The 23606-nt window shown below is 38.5% G+C and overlaps 2 protein-coding genes and 1 long non-coding RNA gene across 3 annotated transcripts; 1 reads left to right on the top strand and 2 right to left on the bottom strand.

Annotated features, from left to right (window-relative positions):
* Positions 1-553: 553 nt before the first annotated feature.
* On the bottom strand, positions 554-1077 carry LOC5579022. The gene is made up of 2 exons (XM_001664152.2): positions 928-1077; positions 554-855 (listed from the first exon to the last, which is right to left on the bottom strand). Exon 2 carries the CDS (start codon positions 846-848, stop codon positions 663-665), a length of 186 nt encoding a protein of 61 aa, XP_001664202.1. The 5' UTR covers positions 849-855; positions 928-1077; the 3' UTR covers positions 554-662.
* A 3790-nt stretch (positions 1078-4867) lies between these two features.
* LOC5579021 (NADH dehydrogenase [ubiquinone] 1 beta subcomplex subunit 2, mitochondrial) lies at positions 4868-5645 on the top strand. The gene is made up of 3 exons (XM_001664151.2): positions 4868-5085; positions 5217-5340; positions 5395-5645. The coding sequence occupies exons 1-3, from the start codon at positions 4979-4981 to the stop codon at positions 5464-5466; spliced, it is 303 nt and encodes a 100-aa protein (XP_001664201.1). The 5' UTR covers positions 4868-4978; the 3' UTR covers positions 5467-5645.
* A 3733-nt stretch (positions 5646-9378) lies between these two features.
* LOC110677795 lies at positions 9379-9655 on the bottom strand. The gene is made up of 2 exons (XR_002501204.1): positions 9605-9655; positions 9379-9545 (listed from the first exon to the last, which is right to left on the bottom strand). It is a non-coding gene; the product is annotated as an uncharacterized LOC110677795 (long non-coding RNA).
* Positions 9656-23606: the final 13951 nt, after the last annotated feature.

Genomic DNA, 23606 nt, shown 5'->3' with positions numbered 1-23606 from the left:
TTTACCAAAGTATTTAGTTTGTTTCAACACACACGGGAAGTAAAAGCAATCTAACATTTTGTTTGTTCATAATTTAATGTAAAATTTTAGTTGAAATAAACTAACGTTTGTTTGGCTTTACCAATATGTTTTCTCCGTGGTAAAAGTATCGAAAAGTATATGATCGAAAATAAGATTTCACTAAGATGCGTTCCCATAAGCTTGACACAGATGCTAAGCTAGAAATTGTCCACTTTGTAGTAAATTTAAGGCGTCCCGGGGACCATACAATATTACAATAAAAAGCTTTTAGATTACTACCACTGACTTCATTATTGGATTTTATATACTAATATATTTTTTTAACTGATCGGCTATTGGTAAGTACACCGACACTAATTATCACTGGAGACTTATTTTTATGGTAAAACGTTGATGACATATGCATTTGCGCTAAAAGGTGGAAACAGTTTGAGGAGAAGTATTTTTGATGTTTTATCGGTAGACACTATGCTTAAAGACGTTTCAGAAAGTAGATTCGCAGACATTTTCTCAAAATACAGATAATATATTATTCGGATTATAAACATCTTTATTCAATATACAACTAATATATTTTCAAATTTCGGTAACCTTTCACTAAAATTTACCTCATTTTCACAAAGTTTTCACCTGTCAGAGCCTCAGTTGTGAACGCACAGATTCGATCCCACATTATACTTGGATCCCTTGGGGCATTCACCGTGAACAGGGCGCTTCGAGACGCACTGGTTGGCCTGACGGGAGAATCCTTTCGGGCAGGCTGGGGTATGGGCCAGAGCGGTGCCCAGGATGGCCAGAAGGAACGTTAGCAGCCACAGGAATTTCATCTTGAAGCTGACGAGACAGGACATTAAATAATTATAGAAATAATTATAGTTTCTAACACTAATTCAAAAAACGACTTACGATTATGAAGTTAAATATGCATGTGTTTTCAAAGAGACAATCGCTAAATAAATGAATGTGATCCTTTGGCAGTTGGTTGCTTTTATATTTATGTTATCAGCATAATTCGGTGTTTGATTACTCATTTAACCGATTTGAATTCGACCTTGTTCTTGGAGAGATCACTCATATTAACAAAACTGAGCTTATCGATTCGGTGAAGTCCCGGAAAAAATGTATATAGAAGAAGTTATGGCTTTAGTATAGAAACATGTAAAAAAAGTTGAAATTTAGCGTGACATAATTTGACAGCGACGTGATTGTGACGTATGTTTGTCTGTGACCAAGCCGTTAGTCTCGAGATGAACTTACATGCAAACAAATTTTGTTGTATAATCTACCGAATCCATGGTAGAATTAAGAACTGCACCAACGATTTTCAACCGACTACAAAAATCTATTAAATATACTATAATCTAGTAAAAATCACTGAGCAGCGCAATAAATGTGACTATGTCCATAGTAGCCTCGACTACAAAGCATTGTATTTCAATCCGTGACACCCACCGAACAACACAGTGTGGTTAAAAGTATAATACTAAACTTGTCAAATCTAGAATGTTTCTAGTCATAAATACTACAACTCTGGTTAAATTAACAGAATAAATTTTCTTGTGTAGTGATCTTGACTGTGTTTTGGTAGAATTAAAAGAATAATGGAATCGGTTGAAAATTGTTGGTGTAGTTCTCAATTTTACCATGGATTCAGTAGTTTCAACAATAAAATTCATTTCAGTGTGGTAGAATTAAGAACTGCACCAACGATTTTCAACCGACTACAAAAATCTGTTAAGTTTACTATAATCTGGTGAAAATCACTGAGCAGTGCAGTAAATTTGACAATGTCCATAGTAGCATCCACTACAAAGCTTTGTATTTCAATCCGTGACACCCGCCGAACAACACAGTGTGGTCAAAAGTATGATGCTACACTTCTCAAATCTAGAATGTTTTAAGTCAAAAATACTACAACTCTTGTTAAATCAACAGAATAAATTTTCTTGTGTAGTGATGTTGACTATGTTTTGGTAGAGTTAACAGATTAATGTAGTCGGTTGAAAATCGTTGGTGCAGTTCTTAATTCTACCATGGATTCGGTAGATTATACAACAAAATTTGTTTGCGTGTACCAAGGTTCAAATTCTCGTTGACAAAGATGAAAGACATGTCTGTTTACTGGTACTAAAACGCCTGTTTGCGATAATGGTCTAATCCACCGGTGTACTAAATTCACTCGGTCTGAGAATTGTGACACTTGAGCGGGGCACGCTCCCGTATGATCCCCACGTGATCTGGACCCGCTCTAGTTGTTGGGCAGAGGTGGACACACCACAACGCAGAACAGGGTCACCGAAGCGGAACGCGGAACCAGGATTTCGGTAGGAAAGAAACACAACTAATAACTCAACTACTGTACGCAAGAGAACTTTAATATAAACACGTCTGTACGGATTGAACATCACATTACGGATGAATGGCAAACTTTCCATTCTCCCTTTCTTCCTTGCTATTTGGCGCGCTCGCCGCCTGCCCTACTGGCGCATGCGTCGCAGCCTCACTCATACAGCTACATGTCCAGTGCTGCCGCTTTGCATACGAGGCACAATCATTGCATACTCCAACACTCCTCCTCAATGTTGTCCTCGTACTCATCCGCATCCTCTCAGCCTTTCTTGCTGGGTAAAACTCCTCCTGCTTCAAGCATCGACAACGTAATCTACCAACCGGCTGGGTCGGACTACTCGATTGCTCCTCCTGGATCGCCGAACTTCCCTCCAGTTATCAACATCCGAATCTGGGCTTCCACTGTTGGACTCCGCCACTTGCAGCGGCTCCACTTCTTCGCTTGAAGTGTCCGCATCGAAGTATTCTTCTTCATCATCGACGGCTCTATTCGGCTTCATCTCCGAATACCAACTTACCACACTGACTGGTGAACTTCTTCCCTTCGTTGTCTTCTTCTCGCCAATTATCGGCCGCTGGCCCTCCACTTTCTTCTCAACTTTCGCCAACTTCAGCCGATACAACGACCCTGACTTTTCACCAATCACAACTTTCTTCCCGGATGCATCACAAATATCGCAACCATCCTTCTTTAATTTAACCGAAAAATATTTTGCCGTCAGTCTGTCCACTGACACAAGTCCACTCTTTAACGACGGAACATACAAGACGTTGGTAAGCTTCACCTCAACTCTGTTTCCATTTCCGTCCAAACCGTACACAACACCTTCGCCACAACCAGCGGCGGTAACCACTTTACCGTTCGCTAACACTACACTCGGGCCTTTTCTTTCTTTCAGCGATTTGAAAAAGTTTCTATCGCTCGTCATGTGCCGACTTGCTCCACTGTCAATGTACCAGCACTTTTCCTGATCCATTCCAGCCATAAAACACACACTGGCACCACAATTTTCGTCATTTACTTGTCTCGCGTTTTGCCGCACACGCACTCTGTTGTCCGGCTTCTTCTTATCTTCGCACTCTCGTTCTAGCTCCTGCCTCGCTAGCAAGTACGAACGACAGTTGCGACGCAAATGACCGAGCTTGTCGCAAAAGAAGCATCTCCTTACTGGCGCTCTATTGCCGAGTCCACCCACGCTTTGCACTTCGTTTCGCATTATCACACTTTTCATCGCTTTCGATTCACATGTTTCGCCGGAACGCTCTCTCCGACATTCAAACTCATCGATCAGCTTCGATTTCACAAGCTGCATCGTGATGTCCGCATCGGCACGACTCTCCAACGCCGTGACCAAACCACCGTACGAATCAGGCAAGCTACGCAGGATCATCGCAATCCGCAGCGACTCTTCCAGCTGTTGGCCTGCATTCGTCAAACGATCGAACAAATCGTCAAGCACAACCAGATGACTCTCAAGATCACTTCCCTCCGCGAGATTTAACGAACACAATCTCTTCAACATAGACACACGCGACGTTACCGTGTTCTTCTCGTGATAACCACGCAACTGATCCCAAAACGCTTTTGCACTGTTTGCTTCCTTCACCAGTGCAAACTGGTTATCATCAATACACAATCCGATAGTGGCACGAGCTTTCCGGTCGTCCTTCGTCCACTTATCGGTCACTACAGCCGGCCTCGCATCACCGACCACATACCACAGCTCCTCCCTGGTCAGGAGCATCTCCATCCGGAACTTCCATATTTGCCAGTTCTGATTGTTCAGTCTAGCAAACGCAAACTTGTTCACATCCGCCATTTTGTCCACGCAAAATCACCACCGCGGAGAAAACAACGCACACACACTCACACACGGCGTGATCACTTTCACTCTCGCGCAACCTTTTCCCTACGCAAACCGGAACCTTCCCTTCGGCACTGCTGGGCCCATAACCTGTTGGGCAGAGGTGGACACACCACAACGCAGAACAGGGTCACCGAAGCGGAACGCGGAACCAGGATTTCGGTAGGAAAGAAACACAACTAATAACTCAACTACTGTACGCAAGAGAACTTTAATATAAACACGTCTGTACGGATTGAACATCACATTACGGATGAATGGCAAACTTTCCATTCTCCCTTTCTTCCTTGCTATTTGGCGCGCTCGCCGCCTGCCCTACTGGCGCATGCGTCGCAGCCTCACTCATACAGCTACATGTCCAGTGCTGCCGCTTTGCATACGAGGCACAATCATTGCATACTCCAACACTAGTGTCAAAATTCTTCGACCGAGTCAGTTTAGTATACCAGTGGATAAGACCATATAAATTTAGACCAAGTATTTTCATCTATACATTAAAAAATACTTTTTCTTTGCTATTTGCAATTTATCGTGCTTCAGCCTAGACACAAACCTTTTTAGGCTCAGTTGCCTCATCCACCGCCGACGGAGCGTACGCATCGCTGTCATCAGAAACGTCAGTACCGAAGAAGAACGAAACAAAACAAAACGGCAATCTGTCAGCCACTTTGCGAAAAAAGTAAAAAAGTGCGGTGTCGTCGATAAATTTCGTCTCGGGCTGCGATCTACTCGTCGGAAATAAAATGATTTCCTCCCGTGCTCTCCTGTTGGGGCGATTGCTGCAGCGTGCGGCCAGTTCCCCGGCAACCACAGCGGCTATCCGCAACCAGCTCGTCCGCCATGGGCATGAGTAAGTATGGATTTTGGGGTGATGTTCCAGACCTACTGTAGGCAATGCTTATGTAATTTGCTGATGCTGTTTGAGACCCTGCCTGGGTAAACTCTCGGGAACAGAACAACTAATTCCATTACTGTTTCCAGCGTTTCGTACCGTATGAATGGACCAAAACCGGAGATGCTGGCCCGTGTCGGCGCTCAAGTTGCCGGTGGACTGATGTGGTGGTGGGTTCTGTGGCATCTGTTCCATGAATACGAGCACATTACGGTATGTAGAAATTCTTATTTTTATTAAACTAAAATAACAAGTCCAATATTTTAGGGTGAATTCGACTATCCAGACCCTTCCCAGTGGACCAATGCAGAGTTGGGCATTCCATCCGACAATGAATAGGTTGTTGACGCACGATTTTGCTTAGGAAACTTCTTGTTTTAGCCGCGAATTTTGAAGCTGGCGAATCTGGATGTGGGTTCGAAATACCTACCAGCCAACTAAGTGGAGCCGTTTATATTGTAAATAAATAAATTAAATGGAAAATTTGGTCAAGTAAATTCAATTTGTTCCTGGCATTATGCATTCTGTTGCCAAAAATTACTTAGAAAGCGCTTATATTTTGCGTGATTAAAAATGTTAGTGCAACGTTACTTTAGTTAGATGTTTGCTTTTGATGTTCACCAAAATGAAAAGTTTATGTTCTTCTTTCTGGCATTGCGTCTCAACTGACTCAATTGGGTCTCAGAGACTGTCTTCTCTACAGATTAGTGTTCAAGTCACAAGAACATGTACGCCCAATAAGCCATTTTATGAGACGTTTCGAATCATATGGTTTCCGTTTGTTTACCAGCTTTGAAAGTTTCTGGCGGGCCGATTTATTTACGTTTCTTCTAGCGCTACATTTGGAAGGAGCTTATTCAATAATGGCGCTGGTGGCAATGCAACAAAGTTTTTAATTTTTGCCTGTAAAATTGAAATCAGCAGGCAGGGAAGATATTTTTCATCTAATGGTAACATAATACATGTAAACCGGGAAGTAATTTGCGCTGAAAGAGACGAGACGTCATCGCCAACAAAAATGTGATCAGCGCCATTCAGATATCATGCTAGTTTTTTGAACAACAACAATGAGCGGCCCGCCAGAAAACGTCATTTGAACGTCTCGTAAAATGGCTTATGCTAAAATCAATGTGTTTGGCCGACAGGCCAACAGATGGCGATAGTGTGTAAACTTCAAACACGAACAAAAACGATGCGAGCGCTTCGGGTGGCGGATTGGCCACCTACCATATTTTCGAATCGACCGTTAAAAAGGTCCATCGACGACCAATAATGAGAGTGTGACGTCTGGTTGTCTGTGGGTTGGCTTTATTGGGTCGTTGTTGGTGCTGCATCCTCACACTCTCTGAGGGTCTGTTTGCAGATTTACAATGGTAAAAAATGAGTTCTGTGCCAACTGATCTTTGTTACATGACTTCGATTGACAAAAAAATATATCTCTTGATTGTAAGGCTATTTTAATTCTCAGTAATATCAAGAGCAGCTGTATTTTACCAAAATAGAGACGTTTTCCACAAAATCGTGCCTCGGTTGCAGGGCTGGTAGAAGGTCTGTTTTTTTAGAGACTTGGTCTTTATTTTAATACTAGCCTCTAAAAATCTGTTACAAATGGTAGGTCTCTTTTTAACCAAAATGGTCGCTAAAGTCACTATTGTCCTATTTATCCTTAAAGTAAATCCTGGTAAATGGGGCCCAGATAGCCGTAGCGGTAAACGCGCAGCTATTTAGCAAGACCAAGCTGTGAGGGTCGTGGGTTCGAATCCCACCGGTCGAGGATCTTTTCGGGTTGGAAATTTTCTCGACTTCCCAGGGCATAAAGTATCATCGTACCTGCCACACGATATACACATGCAAAAATGGTCAATTGGCATAGAAAGCTCTCAGTTAATAACTGTGGAAGTGCTCATAAGAACACTAAGCTGAGAAGCAGGCTTTGTCCCAGTTGGGACGTAACGCCAGAAAGGAGGGGAGTGGTGCACAATTCAAGAAGCTTCAGAGAAACATTTAGAGACTCTTATCAATTATTCTCCAGAAATTTAGTTGCTGATCCCTCGTGGCAAAGCCTTAAGAGTTCTGTTTGTGATTTCTTCAGAGTTTTCTTATAGAAATACTTTCAGGAGCTTCTACAGACATCCCTCCAGAAATTCTTTTAGAGATTTCCTACAAACTGCTAGAAATTTGATTTTTTTAAAAGAAATAATTGAAGGAATTTGCTCCAGGACATCTAAAGCAACTACCTCCAGTAGAATCCACTGAATTTATTCTGGAAATTTTTACAGATACTGTTGCAGGATTTCCTCCAGAGATTTTCCCCGATTTCTCAAAGGTTCATCCTAGAGTTTGTGAAGAAATGTGTAAAGAGATTTTTCCAGGAAACCCTACAAGAATTCCTCAAGGAATTCCTAAAACATTTTTTTCAGTCAATTTCACATGCAGAGCTGGTAGCCAGTCACTTGTAAGTGACTTGGTCACTTTTTTGACCTGGTCCTTAAAAAGCCACTATTTACAACGAAAAGTCACTAAAGTCACTTTTTTAGAGAATGGTCACCAAAGTCACTATTTTACCCGTAACGCGGGTAGATCACCTTTTCGAGGTGCGTAAGATCTACCAGATTGTACTCTTGCTGTATCTGTTCTTGTGAATACTTATAAGTTACGGTCGGAAGAGTATGAGAGTAACGAGCCACTAAGACCCACCTATTTGTCCTAGATGATGAGGAGGTCGAAGTGGAAAAATGGCTCAATCAGCAACTGAGGTTAGTTTCAACGCATGAGATAATTTCTTTCCAAGTTTAAGAGTTTATCTTTCGATATCTAGGAGGGAAACGATTCCGAATCAGTGGACTAGCAGACCTCTTAACTTCTTAAATAAGCTTTTTGTTTCAAGGAATCTAAATGTCTCATGCGATGAAACCTGGTCACAGTTTCAAAAAACGACTTTGACCTTATAAGTAGAAGCAATAATTTGATACGCTATAGTACCGATGCATGGTCAAAATCAGTATCATTCAACCAGCTTAGTGGCCGAACCTGATTAAGGGGCGCGCTTTTGAGAGTTTAGTGGTGACAAACTGTTTTCTCCAAAAGGTATAAATAGCGGTATCTTTTTCTAAAGAGACTCTATGCAAAATGGTAAAGAATGATATTTGTATAAAAAACGACTACTTCATTATTTCTCAATAGTAATGGAGTAGACCGACATGCACTAAACAAAGGACACGGGTATACCACAAAATCTTTTGCATTTCAAGGTGGTGAACAATATGTATTTAGTCGAGAATGATCAAATATCTTTTTCTTTGGTTGCTTATCGATCTTTTTAATTTAGCACCATCGCACTATAGACTATTCTTGCACTTTTTTGAACTGCATCACTTTTCGAGGGAACGGGTCATTTGGGGAAATGGCTTCGGAGAAACGGGGGAAAGTAGCACAATCGCATAATCAATGTCTTTTAAAATTGTCCCGTTTTTGTTGTTCATTTGTCCCGTTTTTATCATTTTGGCTTATGGTCAGCCTAATCAGAAAGCCCTACAAAATGTTGTTAAGGGATTCAATCGATTTTTTTTTCACTAAATAGCAATGTATCAAGAAAATCTATTATGGCATCCTCAGTAATTAGGGAGTTTTTCGGAGATCCTTCCAAGAGTTCAGGAAATCAGGAAATTCTACAGAAGATTTGTTAGACATTACTATAGAATGCTATTGGATTTGTTTTATAAATGTCTCCCTTTTTTAAGGAATTCAACAATTTCTCAAAACAGTCCTTGAAAATTCCATGGAAACATTGCTCTATAAGTTCTTTGTATATTTCCTTTCCCAAATAGCCGTAGCGATAAACGCGCAGCTATTCAGCAAGATCAAGCTGAGGGTCGTGGGTTCGAATCACACCGGTCGAGGATCTTTTCGGGTTGGAAATTTTCTCGACTTCCCAGGGCATTGAGTATCTTCGTACCTGCCACACCGATATACGCATGCAAAAATGGTCATTAGCACAGTAAGCTCTCAGTTAATAACTGTGGAAGTGCTCATAAGAATACTAAGCTGAGAAGCAGGCTCTGTCTCAGTGGGACGTAATGCCAGGAAGAAGAAGAAGATATTTCCTTTCCCATTGATTTTCTGGAAGACTTTCTGAAGGATTCTTGTGAGTAGTATTTAGAGCGATTTTTTTAGGTATCCTTAGAAAAATATAGCTACTGGATTCGGCACTGCAGTCTTGGGAGGAATCAAAACGATGTTTTTAGATTTTTACCGACGTTTCGACTCAGAATCGAGTCTTCTTCTGGGGATACTGTAATTAGGGGAATGTTATTTGTTTTGTTACATGTTATGTTCGTTCACTTACATTCTACTTAATCGTTCTTCGTGTATGTTAACATATAACTGTTGGTGTCAAGGTTTTGGAATTTGTACATGGGCTGTGAACAGACGTAAATTTAAGCTTTATAATTAAGCATGTTACTGCGATAGAACCTACATATAGTATTAAGTGAAACGTAGCAACTTTTCTTTGAATTTTACTTAATATAGCCTCTTTAAATGCACTACACATCTGAAGGCGGTAACGGTTGGTTCAAAGATGGTAGTTGATTTGAAATTTGACGATCTTGAAATGTTTCATATATGGTTTGTAGGATGGCTGCCCGGATAAAAAATACAATACAAAAACAATATAACGTATTGAAACAGTACCATTCAATATATTGGAAATACAATACAGTATATTGTAAAATGACAATACAATTACAGTACAATATATTGTTTTGAACAGTTCACTGTATGGTATATGAGATTTTTGCAATATAATGTATGGGTGGTTAAGTATCGTAACAATACAAATATAGATATTTTCTCATACAAACATTTTGAAAATACAATACGATATATTGTTCATGTATTGTCTTGATAAGCAATTCGTGTATTGTTGTACAATACAAAAACAATTCAACAAACTGTATCATGGTTGCATTCGTCGTTATAGCTAATGTCAAGTGACTTCTAAAAACTACTTATTTTTACTTTTTGAATATTTTCCACCCAACATTTCTTGCTTTTTGAACTTGTTTTGTTTATTTCTTTCAGCAAAGCTACATAGAAAAAAGCAACAGTTGTTTAACGCTAAAATAGGAATTTGACCAAAATCGTAAGGTATAAAACCAATTAAAAACAACACAATGTTCTGTTACAATATATTATATTGTTTTTCAATTGTATATCCAAACATGAATAATATTGCTTCGACATTCAATTACAATACACTGTATTGTATCTAATACGTTAAATTGTACATTAATGGTTTATTCCATTCACTGAATGATACGTTTTTATCCGGGTGCGTATGTTGAATTTAAGCCACTAATATCTGTGAGATGGTTTACTGTATGTGATGTATTAGTGATATGACACATTTCCAAAAAGGTGAGTGTATTTATGTGGTTGCTACTGTCTAATACTGTAACGCGATCCATATCGAAACGGTGGTCGTGGTCAATACAATGTTCGATAAGTGCTGTTTTCTCTTTTAGTGATAGCATGTCTGCATCTGTTTTGCTGTACCCTAACTCTTTCTTTTTCTTAGAAAAATATCTTGTTGAAATTAAAACAATGCTGAATAAAAGAAATCAGTCTAATTACTGTAGAAATTACTAGTTGAATTTATAAAGATGTCCTGAACGGAAATCTTGGGCCAAATACTGACGAAATTTATAGAAAAACCACTTCATTGACTCTTCCTAATTCGAAGTAATTTCTGCATTTAAACTTAAACAAAATCCAAAACTTGAACAAAATTCGTGAAGCCCGTTAATAAATGAATAAATTAATTATTGAAGAAATCCTTGAAGGTATTTCAGGTATTAGTAAAACCTGAAACTTTGAGCACATAATCCTGCTTGTAGGAATAATGAGTTTAATATTTGTAAATATTATTAACTCATTATTCCTACACTGCTCTCCTACAATCCTAATACGGTCCTAACTGCCGCGAATCGCAACTCAGTCCCTTATATGTGTTTTTGAAAATATGCTGCTTTCCGTGAGTATTTCTAAAAATTAAGGGACAACTGCTTAAGCTGAAACTATGTACATGAAATTGTTGTAATTGACCTCGAACACGAATGGGTTCATTTTCGAGATCAATCTGGAGCCCAGATAGTCGTAGCGGTAAACGCGCAGCTTTTCAGCAAGACCAAGCTGAGGGTCGTGGGTTCGAATCCCACCGTTCGAGGATTTTTTCGGGTTGGAAATTTTCTCGACTCCCCAGGGCATAGAGTATCTTCGTATTACGCGTTGCAAGAAAAATTTTGATTCCTGGAAAATCCAGGTCGATTTATCAGAAAATTTCCCATCAAAATCATCGTAGTCACCTCTGACCTTGTGCTATTTGAATTTACGTTTGGTCTCTGAGCGGTTCCTGTCAACTGTATTAAATGCCTCGACAATATCTATGTTACAAATTACTCAACGAACAAACTGACTAAGTAGGACTAAGTCATACACTCTTCCCAATCCTTCCCCAGAAACAATTCCGAGCAATTACTCAACGCTCTCACACATTTGATAACATTCAAATTTCCGCATAACTGAAGAAATACTTGTGATCAATTTTCAATGGATTTTGATATTCTGAATTCATAAAGCTTGCCCAACTAACCACCATTGCCAAATTCAATTATTGCAAATGAAACAAAGCTCGATACCAGAATATAGAGTTGAATTTGCATTTATCAGTTCACGAGATGGCACTTCAGCCTGCAATGTTTACTTGTTTAGAAACGGTCTGCAATTTCAATGCAATGCTTACTGTGGTTCATTTGTTCTATGCGGGGATTGCTCAATGCGCGTTATTTCCGCGAAAGGATCCAAATTTTTAAATTTCCCCGCAATACCTAACACACAATATACGCATGCAAAAATGGTCATTGTCACAGTAAGTTCTCAGTTAATAACTGTGGAAGTGCTCATAAGAACACTAAGCTGCGAAGCAGGCTCTGTCTCAGTGGGGAAGTAATGCCAGAAAGAAGAAGAAGAAGACGTATGGGTTCTATCTTTTGTATTTTGTATGGATTCTGATATTGGAAAAATAACGATGAGATTCTGAGATCAAGTCCCATTCTCCCCTATTCCTATCCAACTGCAAAATTATCCCATGATCCGAGTAAAAGTTAATTATAGTGTATCTCGAGTTCTTGTACACAACTTTCAACCTCAGCATGCATTCCATTTTCGCTTAAAAGGTTTCCACTCAGAGTCTGAGATAGACATCATTAGTTTAATTCCCTATAGGGATACCATCTGATCAATTAAAGAAATCAGGACATTTCATGTATTTGTGGAAAAATCTGCAAAACGCACCGGATTTGTTAAAAAAATTTAGCCTGAAACAGCTGAAAATCAGGACATGTCCTGCTAGATCAGGACGTATGAGGTAACCCTACATTAGTAAAAATTCATAACGATGAGGCTTTTGTTATTTTCCTTAGAAAAATGATACAACTCAGGACAACTTATGGCAAATGAGTAATTCCATTAAAAAAATATGACGATAAAATAAAACTATATCAATTTTTCATTAAATCCATCCAGACTTTGAGTGGAAATTGTTTAGAGTGCAACTTAGTTGATACAAAAAAACTTGCATGCAAGTGCATATGAGCTTTAGAAACACATTGAAAAATATTAAAATAGATCCCTTCTCGCGGAACATTACTAAAGGACCTATCTAACATTGAGAGGCTCTCTTTGTTTACTTTCTCTTTCATTAATAACTGAGTCACATTAACCTCTTCTGTTGCGTTTTTTGTATGAAACGCTAGTCAAGGGAATTGAGTTTCGATCTATAGTGAAAAACTTCCCAAAATTATTAGTATTCCACTGTTATAATCGAAAGAGAACGAGAGAGGAGAGAATCTCTCATTTGTACATAGGTCCTTTAGTAATGTTCCGCGAGCCTTCATCTGTTTGTAGCTTTAGATACCTTTATATTTTTAATAAAATATGCAGCAATCTTATTTTTGGGTTTATTCACAAATTTCATAACGCTAAAAATGGGCATTTTTGATACCCACACACCCCCCCTCATAACACATTTTGCATGAATATTTTTGGAATTTCGTATGAGCCGTAACATCTTCAAGACACCCACCCACCCCCTTCAGCGTTATGAAATTTTTGAATGGGCCCTTTGTTTGTGTTTTACATTGGGAGGGCCGAATTTTTTTGCAAAGTCATTATAGGGCAAACGCTCCCTTAGTGGAGGTAGCTCCAATAGCGGAGGTAGTGTGATTTAGCATGTTTCGCGCTAATAAATGATTATGTAATATTTTTCTATTGTGTACGATGCAAAAATGATACAAGTAATCGAAAAATATTCATGAAATTGAACCGCAAAACCATTTAAAACAATTATTTTGCTTAATTTTTTTGCTCTTCTGCACCTATAGTGGTGCATCAGTACCCATAGTTGAGGGTCGCATAAGAAATCAATGGATTGCGCTAGCATCACCCAATATCCAGTGATGAAAGTTTTTTCAACAAAAATTAAAAATGGTGGGGGCTCAAAGACGTATTTTTTAAGATGACCCCAAAAATACATCGATCTAGCACTTCAGAATTACGAGATAGTATTCATTTTAGGTGATGCTAAACTTTTCAAGATGCTGCAATATACAGTATGAGTGTTGCAATACGCGATTCCATACTTATGGTGGGTAGTGTACCTCTACTAAAGGAACAGTGGTCCTATTATTGGTACAAGGCTTTTTGCAGGGAAATTTCAAATTAATCGTGATTTTTATACATTTGAATGATAAAAGGATCTAAGATCTATCGAATGATTTGTTAAAATTATATATTTTATGATTTTAACACCATGTTTTAGCAGTTTTCCCTTAGGTGCACCACTAATGGTACACTTGCCCTATCTCAGCTTACATTCTTTGGTGCAAAATTCTAAGGAAATTAGGCCGGAACAAACCTTAAAATCTTCTTTTGCCACCTTCATTTTTTAATCACAAATGCTGCAAAACCATGTTTTTACCACATATATTCGTCAAATCAAAATGTGTTGATCAATAATCACGAATTTTCAAAACATCTCAGTGTGTTAAGTGTTTTCGACTGTAAAATGTCTAATAAATACGACGGAATCAAAATTTGTCAAGTCAAAAAATATTCAATCTACAAAAATCGATTTAACGTTTTAAAATTGGAAATTTGTATATTAGGTAAAACCGTATTCAACAAATATATGTGTTTCTTGAATTCTCTAACGATTTTATTCAAAAGTGTCGAAGGGCATTTTTCTCTAAATCAAATAGCATCGAAGATATAATTTCTAGAATGTTATCAAAATCGTCAAAATATAAAGCTTTCGTCAAATTGGCTATGACGGCGGGTGGTCCCATCTTCAAGTACATTCTATTTTCAAGTGCAAATCTAGAATAACAATATTAAAAGTTATTAAGCCAAAGAATAGTAAAAGTTTTTTTAAACCTAACAGTGCTCAAAATCTTGTACCATGAAATATGCTTGTTTCTCAAATTATGATCATATTTGTACATTAAAGCTTTGTTCATGCTTTTGTGCAAACTGACTTGTAACATGATCGACTAAAAGTGACATAAGAAGAGCGTACGTATCATAATTTATTCGACATTCAACATGTACGGGTACATCGTTTTTATTATAAGAGGGGAAAATAAACTGGGTTGAGGAAGCCTCAGTTCGATAGTTGATAGGCTCATACCTACCGTAGACTCTACTTTATAAGAATATTGAAAGCACCAAGAAGTATACCTACGATACATAAACCCATACTGCCTATACTCTGTCGGCAGCTTTTCACTGTACAAAGTGTGAATGTGAGAAACATGCACTCATTTCATACATTTTTCATCTGCAGTCACCACATATCGTCCTATCACGAGGATATGCTCTCTAGAGAAATTCACCGGCAGCTCGATGGAAAGCACCTGCCTGCCTCCGTCCCGACAGAAAGTTGATGGAAACGGGAGGGGGCGGGAAGGATCTTTTCAAAATCACGCTTCTTATGTTTAATGCAAAGTGGGGAATTTTACGCTAAGTTAAACGACCTTCCTGTCTTCAACCACCTCCGCCTCCACCCGGGAGGAAATATGCTCGTTCGAAGTCACATTCATAAGTGTACGAGTTCGGAAAAGTTTTCAATTTAATATTTTTTATAAATTCGCTGCCGACGAGAAGTCGCATGTCGAAGTGACTGAAGCGGCCGTGAGTGATACTGACACGTGTGAGAACAGGGATGACGATGATACTAGGTAAGGAATTTGAACGATAAAACATTCACCCGTCGACGGCACTGAGTTGTCATTCTAGCAACAGCGAGTGGAAAACTTTTGCATATTTTGTATGGTTGTGATGTTGGGCAAACGGTGCGTTAAAATCGCGACTGGAGACTTATTAGGTTAATTTAAAAAGGAATTATTTTGAAATGCTTGTTGGCTTTGGCATTTCATTTATTTAACAAATGATTTTGTAGTTTTCAGGCATACCGTTCTGTCTCATGTTCTGAATAGCGTTGGGCGATTTTGAATCGATGTTCCGAAAATCGATGTTTGCATTCCGATTAATCGATATTTTGAATCGATGGTTGGAGCACCTAAAATCGGGTGAATCGATTCTCTTCATTCGATTTTTTGATTCGATTCATTTTGTTGAAATCGTTAAATATTTTTTTAAAAAGTTTGTGGAGAAGAAACCATATGTTGAACTAGTCTTGAAATAGTTAATCGCTTCGATTGATTTTCAAAACTGATTTGATTGAAAGATGTTGAAATCGAATACAAATGCATTTGGTCCCATTTCAAACTTCAAAAATTTCAATTTTCATCCGATTCGAATCGATTCAAAAACATCGATGCAAAGGATTCGATTAAATCGGTGAATCGATTCGACAGTTCAAATGAGAATCGATTCAGTAACATCGATGTTCTGGACAAATTTGCCCAACGCTAGTTCTGAACACTCAAATTTTGTATGGCAAGTTGCTTGAAATGTACCATCGAATTTCCAGGAAATAGTAGTCAATTACAGCTCAATTTTAATGTGTTTAACCCATTAATGGCCAGTAATCTATGAGGTCAGTTAATTTTATAAATACAGTTAATTTTTGAGACAACATGGAAGATCGAAATCTTTGACAAAGATGTGAAGGAGCTCAGAGGCTACCCGACTAGCTGAAGCTATCAAAATTATAACTTGATAAGTTATTTAGTTACGATCTTTTTTGTAACACCAGTTGTTAGAAATTAGATGCAGGAGTTGTTAAAATAACTAAAATTTTGCACTACAGCATATCAAAATTGTAACATATTTTGTTATAAATACCGCTTTGGGTAAAAATTATTTAGAATAGAAACTATACAATTTGTTTCCATTGTTTAGGTAAATATTGTTAAGTGTGCAAGTCCATTTTTAGAATATGAAATAAATGGATTTAAAATGTTTTAGTGGTTTTTAAAAACCAAGTTAAGAACGGGAATCGATCCAAGACATGTACGAAATCACCGGAATGGACCTGACGCCCCTACCGTTGAGGCTATTAGTACACTTGAAGGACAGGGTGATGGAAGCTCAACTTGTTCTACGTCTTCTCAGCTCATATGAATAGACTTGGTGTTTTTCAAATTTCTCCTGCGTCTGAGCTGAAAGACATGACATCACAGTTAATGACGTATAAAAACGACAAACTTACTCGTTCTTGGTGAATGTTCTTCATACAATAAAACACAATTATATCATGTTCTGTTATCATAACAACCTATGGTATAATTTTGTTATAATGATGAATGTAGCTTAAACTCTATTCCAGTTATAACAAGATTGTTATAAGCTCCGTTATAACTTTTTGTAACGTGATGTGTTATAAAATGAATTGTAACACCTTCTGATATAATCTTGTTATGAAACATTGGAAAAATATTACATCATATCTAAATTAAATCAACGGGAGATATTTATAACTCAGTATGATATATTTGTCAAATAATATTGATATGATCTGCTAGAAGGGTATGTAATGACTGTTTTTTCAAATTCAGATTACTTCCACTAGATTGCGCTGTAACTGCAAAAGATGTCAATTTTTTAAGCTGTTTTGTCAGCAACTCTTGTCGGCATCACCAAGCTCGTCTTATTGTATAATAAGCGTGGTTCCAAATCATAGATTTGAGAGTGGATCCAAGGACTAATATGTGGATCGTAAGGTGTCAGTGTGGACCCTGGCAGTCCAGTGTGGATCCTTGGGTTCCAGTACGAATATTGAGGTTCACGTGTGGATCCTTGTATTTTAGCATAAATCTTGGGATAACCTGTAGATCCTGGATTGCTAGTGTGGATTAACGGATTAAATTTGGATCCTGAGATTCCAGCCTTTGGATTACGGGATTTCAGTGTGAATCCTCAGATGATAACAGAGTAGAACTTGGGATTACAGTATGGATCTTGGGATTTCAGTGTGGATTCTGGGATTTCTGTATAGATCCAGGGAATGTAGCGTGGATCGTCGGATTTCAATCCAGGGATTATAATGTGAATCGTAGATTTTCAGTGTGAATCCTTATATTCCTGTGTGGATCCTGGTATTCCAGTGAGGATTAATGGATTTCAATATGTACACTCGAGTTAACCAGTGTAAAACCAGGTATTCCATTGCGGATTCTAGGATTTCAATATGAACCCTGGGATTGCAGTATGAGTGCTGAGTTTCCAATGTACACACTCCGAAAAAATCATGTGATTTTACGTCTTTTGGATGCACATTAAAGAAGCGAGACAAGTGACGTGAATTTGTGTCACATTTTAAATACAATGGTGTCTGATTCGGGAAATGTCAATCACTGCGGCATCGTTTTCATGCCCTTTATCATGTAAAATTACATTTTTCTTCCAATACATCTTTCAGAACCCATTTTTACGTCATTTCATCACTTACATCATGTGTCATTCAGTCATAATGTGAATTACGTCCGGAGTGATTTTCATTGTTTTTAAGAGTGTAGATCCTGAAAATCCAGTGTGGGTTCTTGGATTCCAGTGCGGATCCTCGTGTTTCAGTATGAATCATGAGATTCCAGTGCGGAGCCTGGAAGTCATATGTGGATTTTGGTATTTAAGTGTGGATCCTAGAATTTCAATATAGATCCTAGGAAGCCATTGTGATTTCTGGGTCTGTTGTCATGGTATTCCAGTGTGAATTTTAAGATTGTATCGTAGATCATTGAATTGTTGTGTAAATCCTGGGATTTCATCGTGGATCCTACAATTCCAGTATGGATCCTGGCTTTCTAGTGTGGATACCAGGATTCCAGTGGGGATCCTGGAAATCCAGTGTGGACCATGGGACTCCAGTATGGATCTTGGAACTCCAGTTTGTATTCTATAATTCCAGTGTGGATCCTGAGACTCCAGTAAGGGATCCTGGGAGTGGAACATGGGTCCTTGGTTTTCAAGATTCATTCCTGTGTGGATTTTGGAATTCCTGTTTGGGGGTTTTGGAATTCCAGTGTGGATCACAGAATCCCCTCAAGGATTCTAGGATTTCAGTGTAGATATTGGGATACCAGTAGGGATTTTGAGTTTTCAGTGTAGATCCTTGGATTTTTAGTGTGGGTACTAGGAGTGCAGTGTGGATACTGGGATTCCAGTGTGAATCCTGGAAATCCATTGTAGATCTTGGAACTACAGTGCAGATCCAGGGATTTATTGTGGGTCCTGACACTCTAGTATGGATCCTGGGATTCCAGTGTGGATACTGGGTGTCATGTGGACTATTTGATTTCAGAGTGAATCCTGGGATTCTAGTGTGGATTTTGGTATTTTGGTGTAGATCCTGAGTTTACAGTGTAGACATTGGGTTTCCACTGTGAATCCTGGGATTCCACTATTATTCCTGGGATTCCAGTGTGGATCCTGGGTTTCCAGTGTGAATTCTGATATTTCATTGCGGATCCTGCGATTTAGTGTAGTACTGTGATCCCAGAGTAGATCCTGGTATTCCAGTGTGGATCCTTGGAATCCGGTATTGATTCTGGGAATCCAGTATGCATCCCGGTATTCCAATGTGGATCCTGGGATTACAATGTAAGTCCTGGTGTTTCACTCTGGACACTCGGATTTCAGTGTGGATTCTGGGATTCTAGTGTAGATTGTGTTACTTGTGTGGATCCTAGCCTTCTAAAGTGAATATTTGAATTCTAGTGTTGTTTGTTGTATTTCCGGACTATCGCAGAAGTTTTTACAAGTGCGGGAACGCTAAAAAAAGTGCGCGAGTGCATCAAATCGGTGTCTTCAGCGGGGTTATTCATCGCAGTCCAAAGAATAAGTGCTCTGAAGACACTAACATGATTCGATGCAATCTCGCACTTTTATTCGCATTTTCGCACTTATGAAGCCGCACTTCGCAGTCCAGTAGTGAAGGAAATACACAATATTTCAGTTTGAATCCAGGGACTGTTGTGCGGTTCGTAGAGCGGCAGTGTAAGCGTCTGAGAAATTCATCTCTTTTTTTTTTTTTTTGGATTAACGTCCCTACTGTGACAGAGCCGGCTTCTCAGCTTAATGTTCTTATGAGCACTTCCACAGTTATCAACTGAGAGCTTTCTTTGCCTAAGTTGCCATTTTCGCATTCGTATATCGTGTGGCAGGTACGATGATACTCTATGCCCAGGGAAGTCAAGGAAATTTCCATTACGAAAAGATCCTGGACCGACCGGGAATCGAACCCAGACACCTTCAGCATAGCTTTGCTTTGTAGCCGCGGACTCTAACCACTCGGCTAAGGAAGGCCCACAAGAGAAATTCCAGTGTGGATATTGGGATTCCAGTGTGAATTCTGGTATTCCAGTTTGGATTCTGGGATTATAACGTGGGTTGTAGAATTCCAGTGTGGATCTTATGATTTCACTGAAGATCTTGGAGTTAAAATGTGATCTTGCGATTTTAGTGTGGATTCTAGAATTTCCGGTATGGATCCTAGGATTTCAGGGTTTCTATTGAGATATCAGTGGGGATTTTGAGTTTCTAGTGTGGATCTTCAATTCCCATTGTGGATTTAGGTATTACAATACGAATCCTGAAATTTCAGTTAGGATTCTGGTATTTCAGTGTGGATGCTGAGTGAGGATTGTGGCATTCAAGTAGGAATAGTTGAAAGGAAACACAGCCTTACAAAAATGACATTTTCGCGTGTCTCAAGAATCAAATTATGTGGCTATAGTAAATTTGGGATTGCTAAATCTTATGCCGTTCTCAGAAATGTTCCAGCACGTCACAATTTTTAGCTACAGGTCGCTAAAGTTGTATAAAATACAGGTTTCATTGATGTTCACATAAAATTTAAACAATGATTTATCAAAAAGTATTTCGATCTAATCTATCTAGCATGCAAAATAGAACTTTAACTTTCATTTCAGATGTAATTTGATTGAAATTGCACGATCAAATTGAGGTTTAATCGATTTTTTCAGCATGCTTGCAGTCTCCATACAATATTCTTCGTTTCTCTTATATGACAATATACAATACTTTTCTAAACCAACAAAACATAACTTTTGAGCATCGGAAGTACTATGTACTTTGTTGATAAGTATTGTTATACACATGAAGTTTGAGTTCTGAGGCAAATTAAGCAAAAAAATTGCCATACAAGCTGACAAACTTGCATGCAAATTGGCTGAAATAGTCAAATTTTGCGTTTTCAATAGTCAATATCTCAAAAACTAGACGTGATATGATATTTCTATCAATGACATTGGATTCAGCAACCCTTAATTAGATAAACAGCGGTATTTTGGTGGTTGAGACAAAATCGTGTTCCGCAGTGAAATCGAACGATTCCTGTAAGAATCCTGGGCTTTAGTGGCAATACGGTGAGAATCCTGTGAGAGATATTTTGAAATACTGTGCAAATGCTATGAAAATACTGCGGAAACAACTCTCAAATAGTCTGAAAACGCATTGCTCAATAGTCCGAATCGTCATTTTAGCAGGAAAATGTATTTTTTCTGTTATCGTCGATGTTGGACGTATGATGTCTTTGGAGAAGTTGTTTGTAATTGAGTTTTGCATCTCCTAAACTTTTTTAATTACTCTAGGAATTTAATTAAAATCAGACTCATGCGACGGTTATTGCTAGTTTGTTATCTTGGAATGAAATCCAGGAATTCTTCGATAAGGGCCAGGATTCACCAGGAATTATGTCTGGGATTCCTTTTAGTTTTCAGAACATACTGGAAAGTTTGTAAAGATCCGTCTAATTATTAATCTCAGATCCTACCACCAGGAATTCTTCACCATATTTTAAGGAATTTTGTTCATGCATTCCTTCTCAAACCTTATCGGATATCACACCCATAATTGCGGTTTAGATATTGTGTGTTTAAAAAATTCACTTTTTTTTTTTCTTTTTTTAAACAATCCGTTCGTTTTTTTTTTCTTCAGATGTCTTCAATAATCTCTCAAGATATTATTTTAGATATAGAACCTGATAACTCCTCGGGATTGAATGATTCTATACTGTCCTTCAAAAATCAATTTTCTATTTTGAAAATCCTCCCAAAAATGTCTCCTTTATTTTTCTGAATTGTGTCTTGAGTATCCAAGATATTATCCGAACAATTTCTACTGGAATGCTGATTGTTCAAAAATTCGTTAACAAATTTTAATTCTTTAATTATATCTGTAATTTTTCAGATAATTGAAAATTGATAAGGACTTTCTCCTGTGTATTTTTTTCGAGCACTTCTTCTCTAATTATTCTGGAAATTACTCTCTGTATCATCAAAAAGAACTTATAAAGGCTCTAAAAAGGCATCGATTATTTCAGACCAATAATCTGACGAATCTAGATATCACCCAAGCTTCACATTTTTTTCCTTCCAAGGAAATCGTGTTGCGAATACTAGTTTCAATGAAAACATGAAAAGGACAGTCACTAATAGAGAAAACACCAAATCCAAGACTCAAATGAATAACATCTGCCGGGATATGATTATTCCCTTGCTCCGCATTTCAAGTCCATTTAGCAGTGTGTTTCCTCTGTTGGCACCTTCTTCGCCAAGCAGTGCTTGTCGCTTTCAAAACATCATCACATTCGCTTGACATGAACCTTATTTTCGAGAGTTTTATCTCCACTCCCTCGAAGGTAGTATGTACCTACGCCTTCCAACCCTTTCTCATCGTTAGTCTGCATCATCCACGATAAACACAGATGATGAGGGTGAACTGGTGGGCGGCGCAACGGCAGACAAAAATGTTCCTAGACCCTCATTTCCGCCTGAGAGGGTGGGAGTGTGTTGGCGCGTTAGACTGATCCGTGGGGTTGTAAGCAATTTTTTTATTTAGTTTTTATTAATTTATTTATAAATAAAATGTATTACTAATTTATTATTATTATTATGAAAGTTATTTTGAACGAAATGATGGTTTACATTAACAAAAAATATTTTTTGTCAATGACAAAAATAGATTACGTGTTGAATCATTAGTATGACTTGTGGTATTATTTGTGGTTTTGAGCATTGCTAAAAGTGCATCAGTTCATGGTAGAAACCTGTATTTTTCTTGTTAAAAACTTTCTTAACATACTGAGGCATTAAGTATAACTTTATCTATCTTTGAAAAGTACTATTTCGAGCCGGTCTAGTGCCGCACCTTGTAGTACGAGTTGAGACATTCTGGAATCACTGCAACAGCCGGGGAAAAACCGTTTGAAAGCATCGCTGAGGTTACGAGGGTTCACAGAAAACAGGAAAGGTATCCTTTAAATCCGGAACAAACGAGACGAGATGTGTCACATTGCTTGTTCGTCTCAAGACGATGCGATGCACCTACTAGGTACATTCTTTCCGCCCGGACGAAACTGGCGCCATAGTAAGGGGCGGTCCATTAATTACGTAAGACAATTTTCGGGATTTTTCAACCCCCCCTCTCCCCCATGGTAAGATTTTTTGTATGAAAACTAAAAATAAATTGTATGGCGCGTAAGAAATCTCAAACCCCTCCTCCCCATAAACCCTTACGTAATTAATGGATCGCCCCTAAGGAGACGACGAAATGCGGGTGCGGGTTGTGCCGTAAGGGGGACGAGTTTTTCCCGGGAAAGAAAAAGGGGCTATGTCTACATAATCACATCCTTTCAGAATCTGGATCGGGCCGGGCTGACGATAATGCGAACAGAAGCGAAGGTTGTTTACTTAAGTATGTTGGTAATTCTGGAGGCAGAGTGAAGACAGGTTTAAGGTGTGTAGTTCAAATTTAATCTTCATTCCTCATCTGTTGTAAGTTTTGTCTACTGAGAGGTGAAAGAGGGTTTCGGATAAATTGCTTTCAAGCACGTTTCTTCGGCAAATGATAGTGCCGCTGGCTGGAGCTGTGATGAAGCATGAACGGACAGCAGCTTTCCGGAGCAGGTCCCGAGTCTGTTCGGCGAGAGAATGTTAATT

The sequence above is a fragment of the Aedes aegypti genome, chromosome 3 (assembly GCF_002204515.2).
Source record: "Aedes aegypti strain LVP_AGWG chromosome 3, AaegL5.0 Primary Assembly, whole genome shotgun sequence".
NCBI classification, from domain to species: Eukaryota; Metazoa; Arthropoda; class Insecta; order Diptera; family Culicidae; genus Aedes; species Aedes aegypti.
The sequence above is the reverse complement of the archived record's forward strand: the minus strand, read 5'-3'. Positions and strand labels throughout refer to the sequence as shown.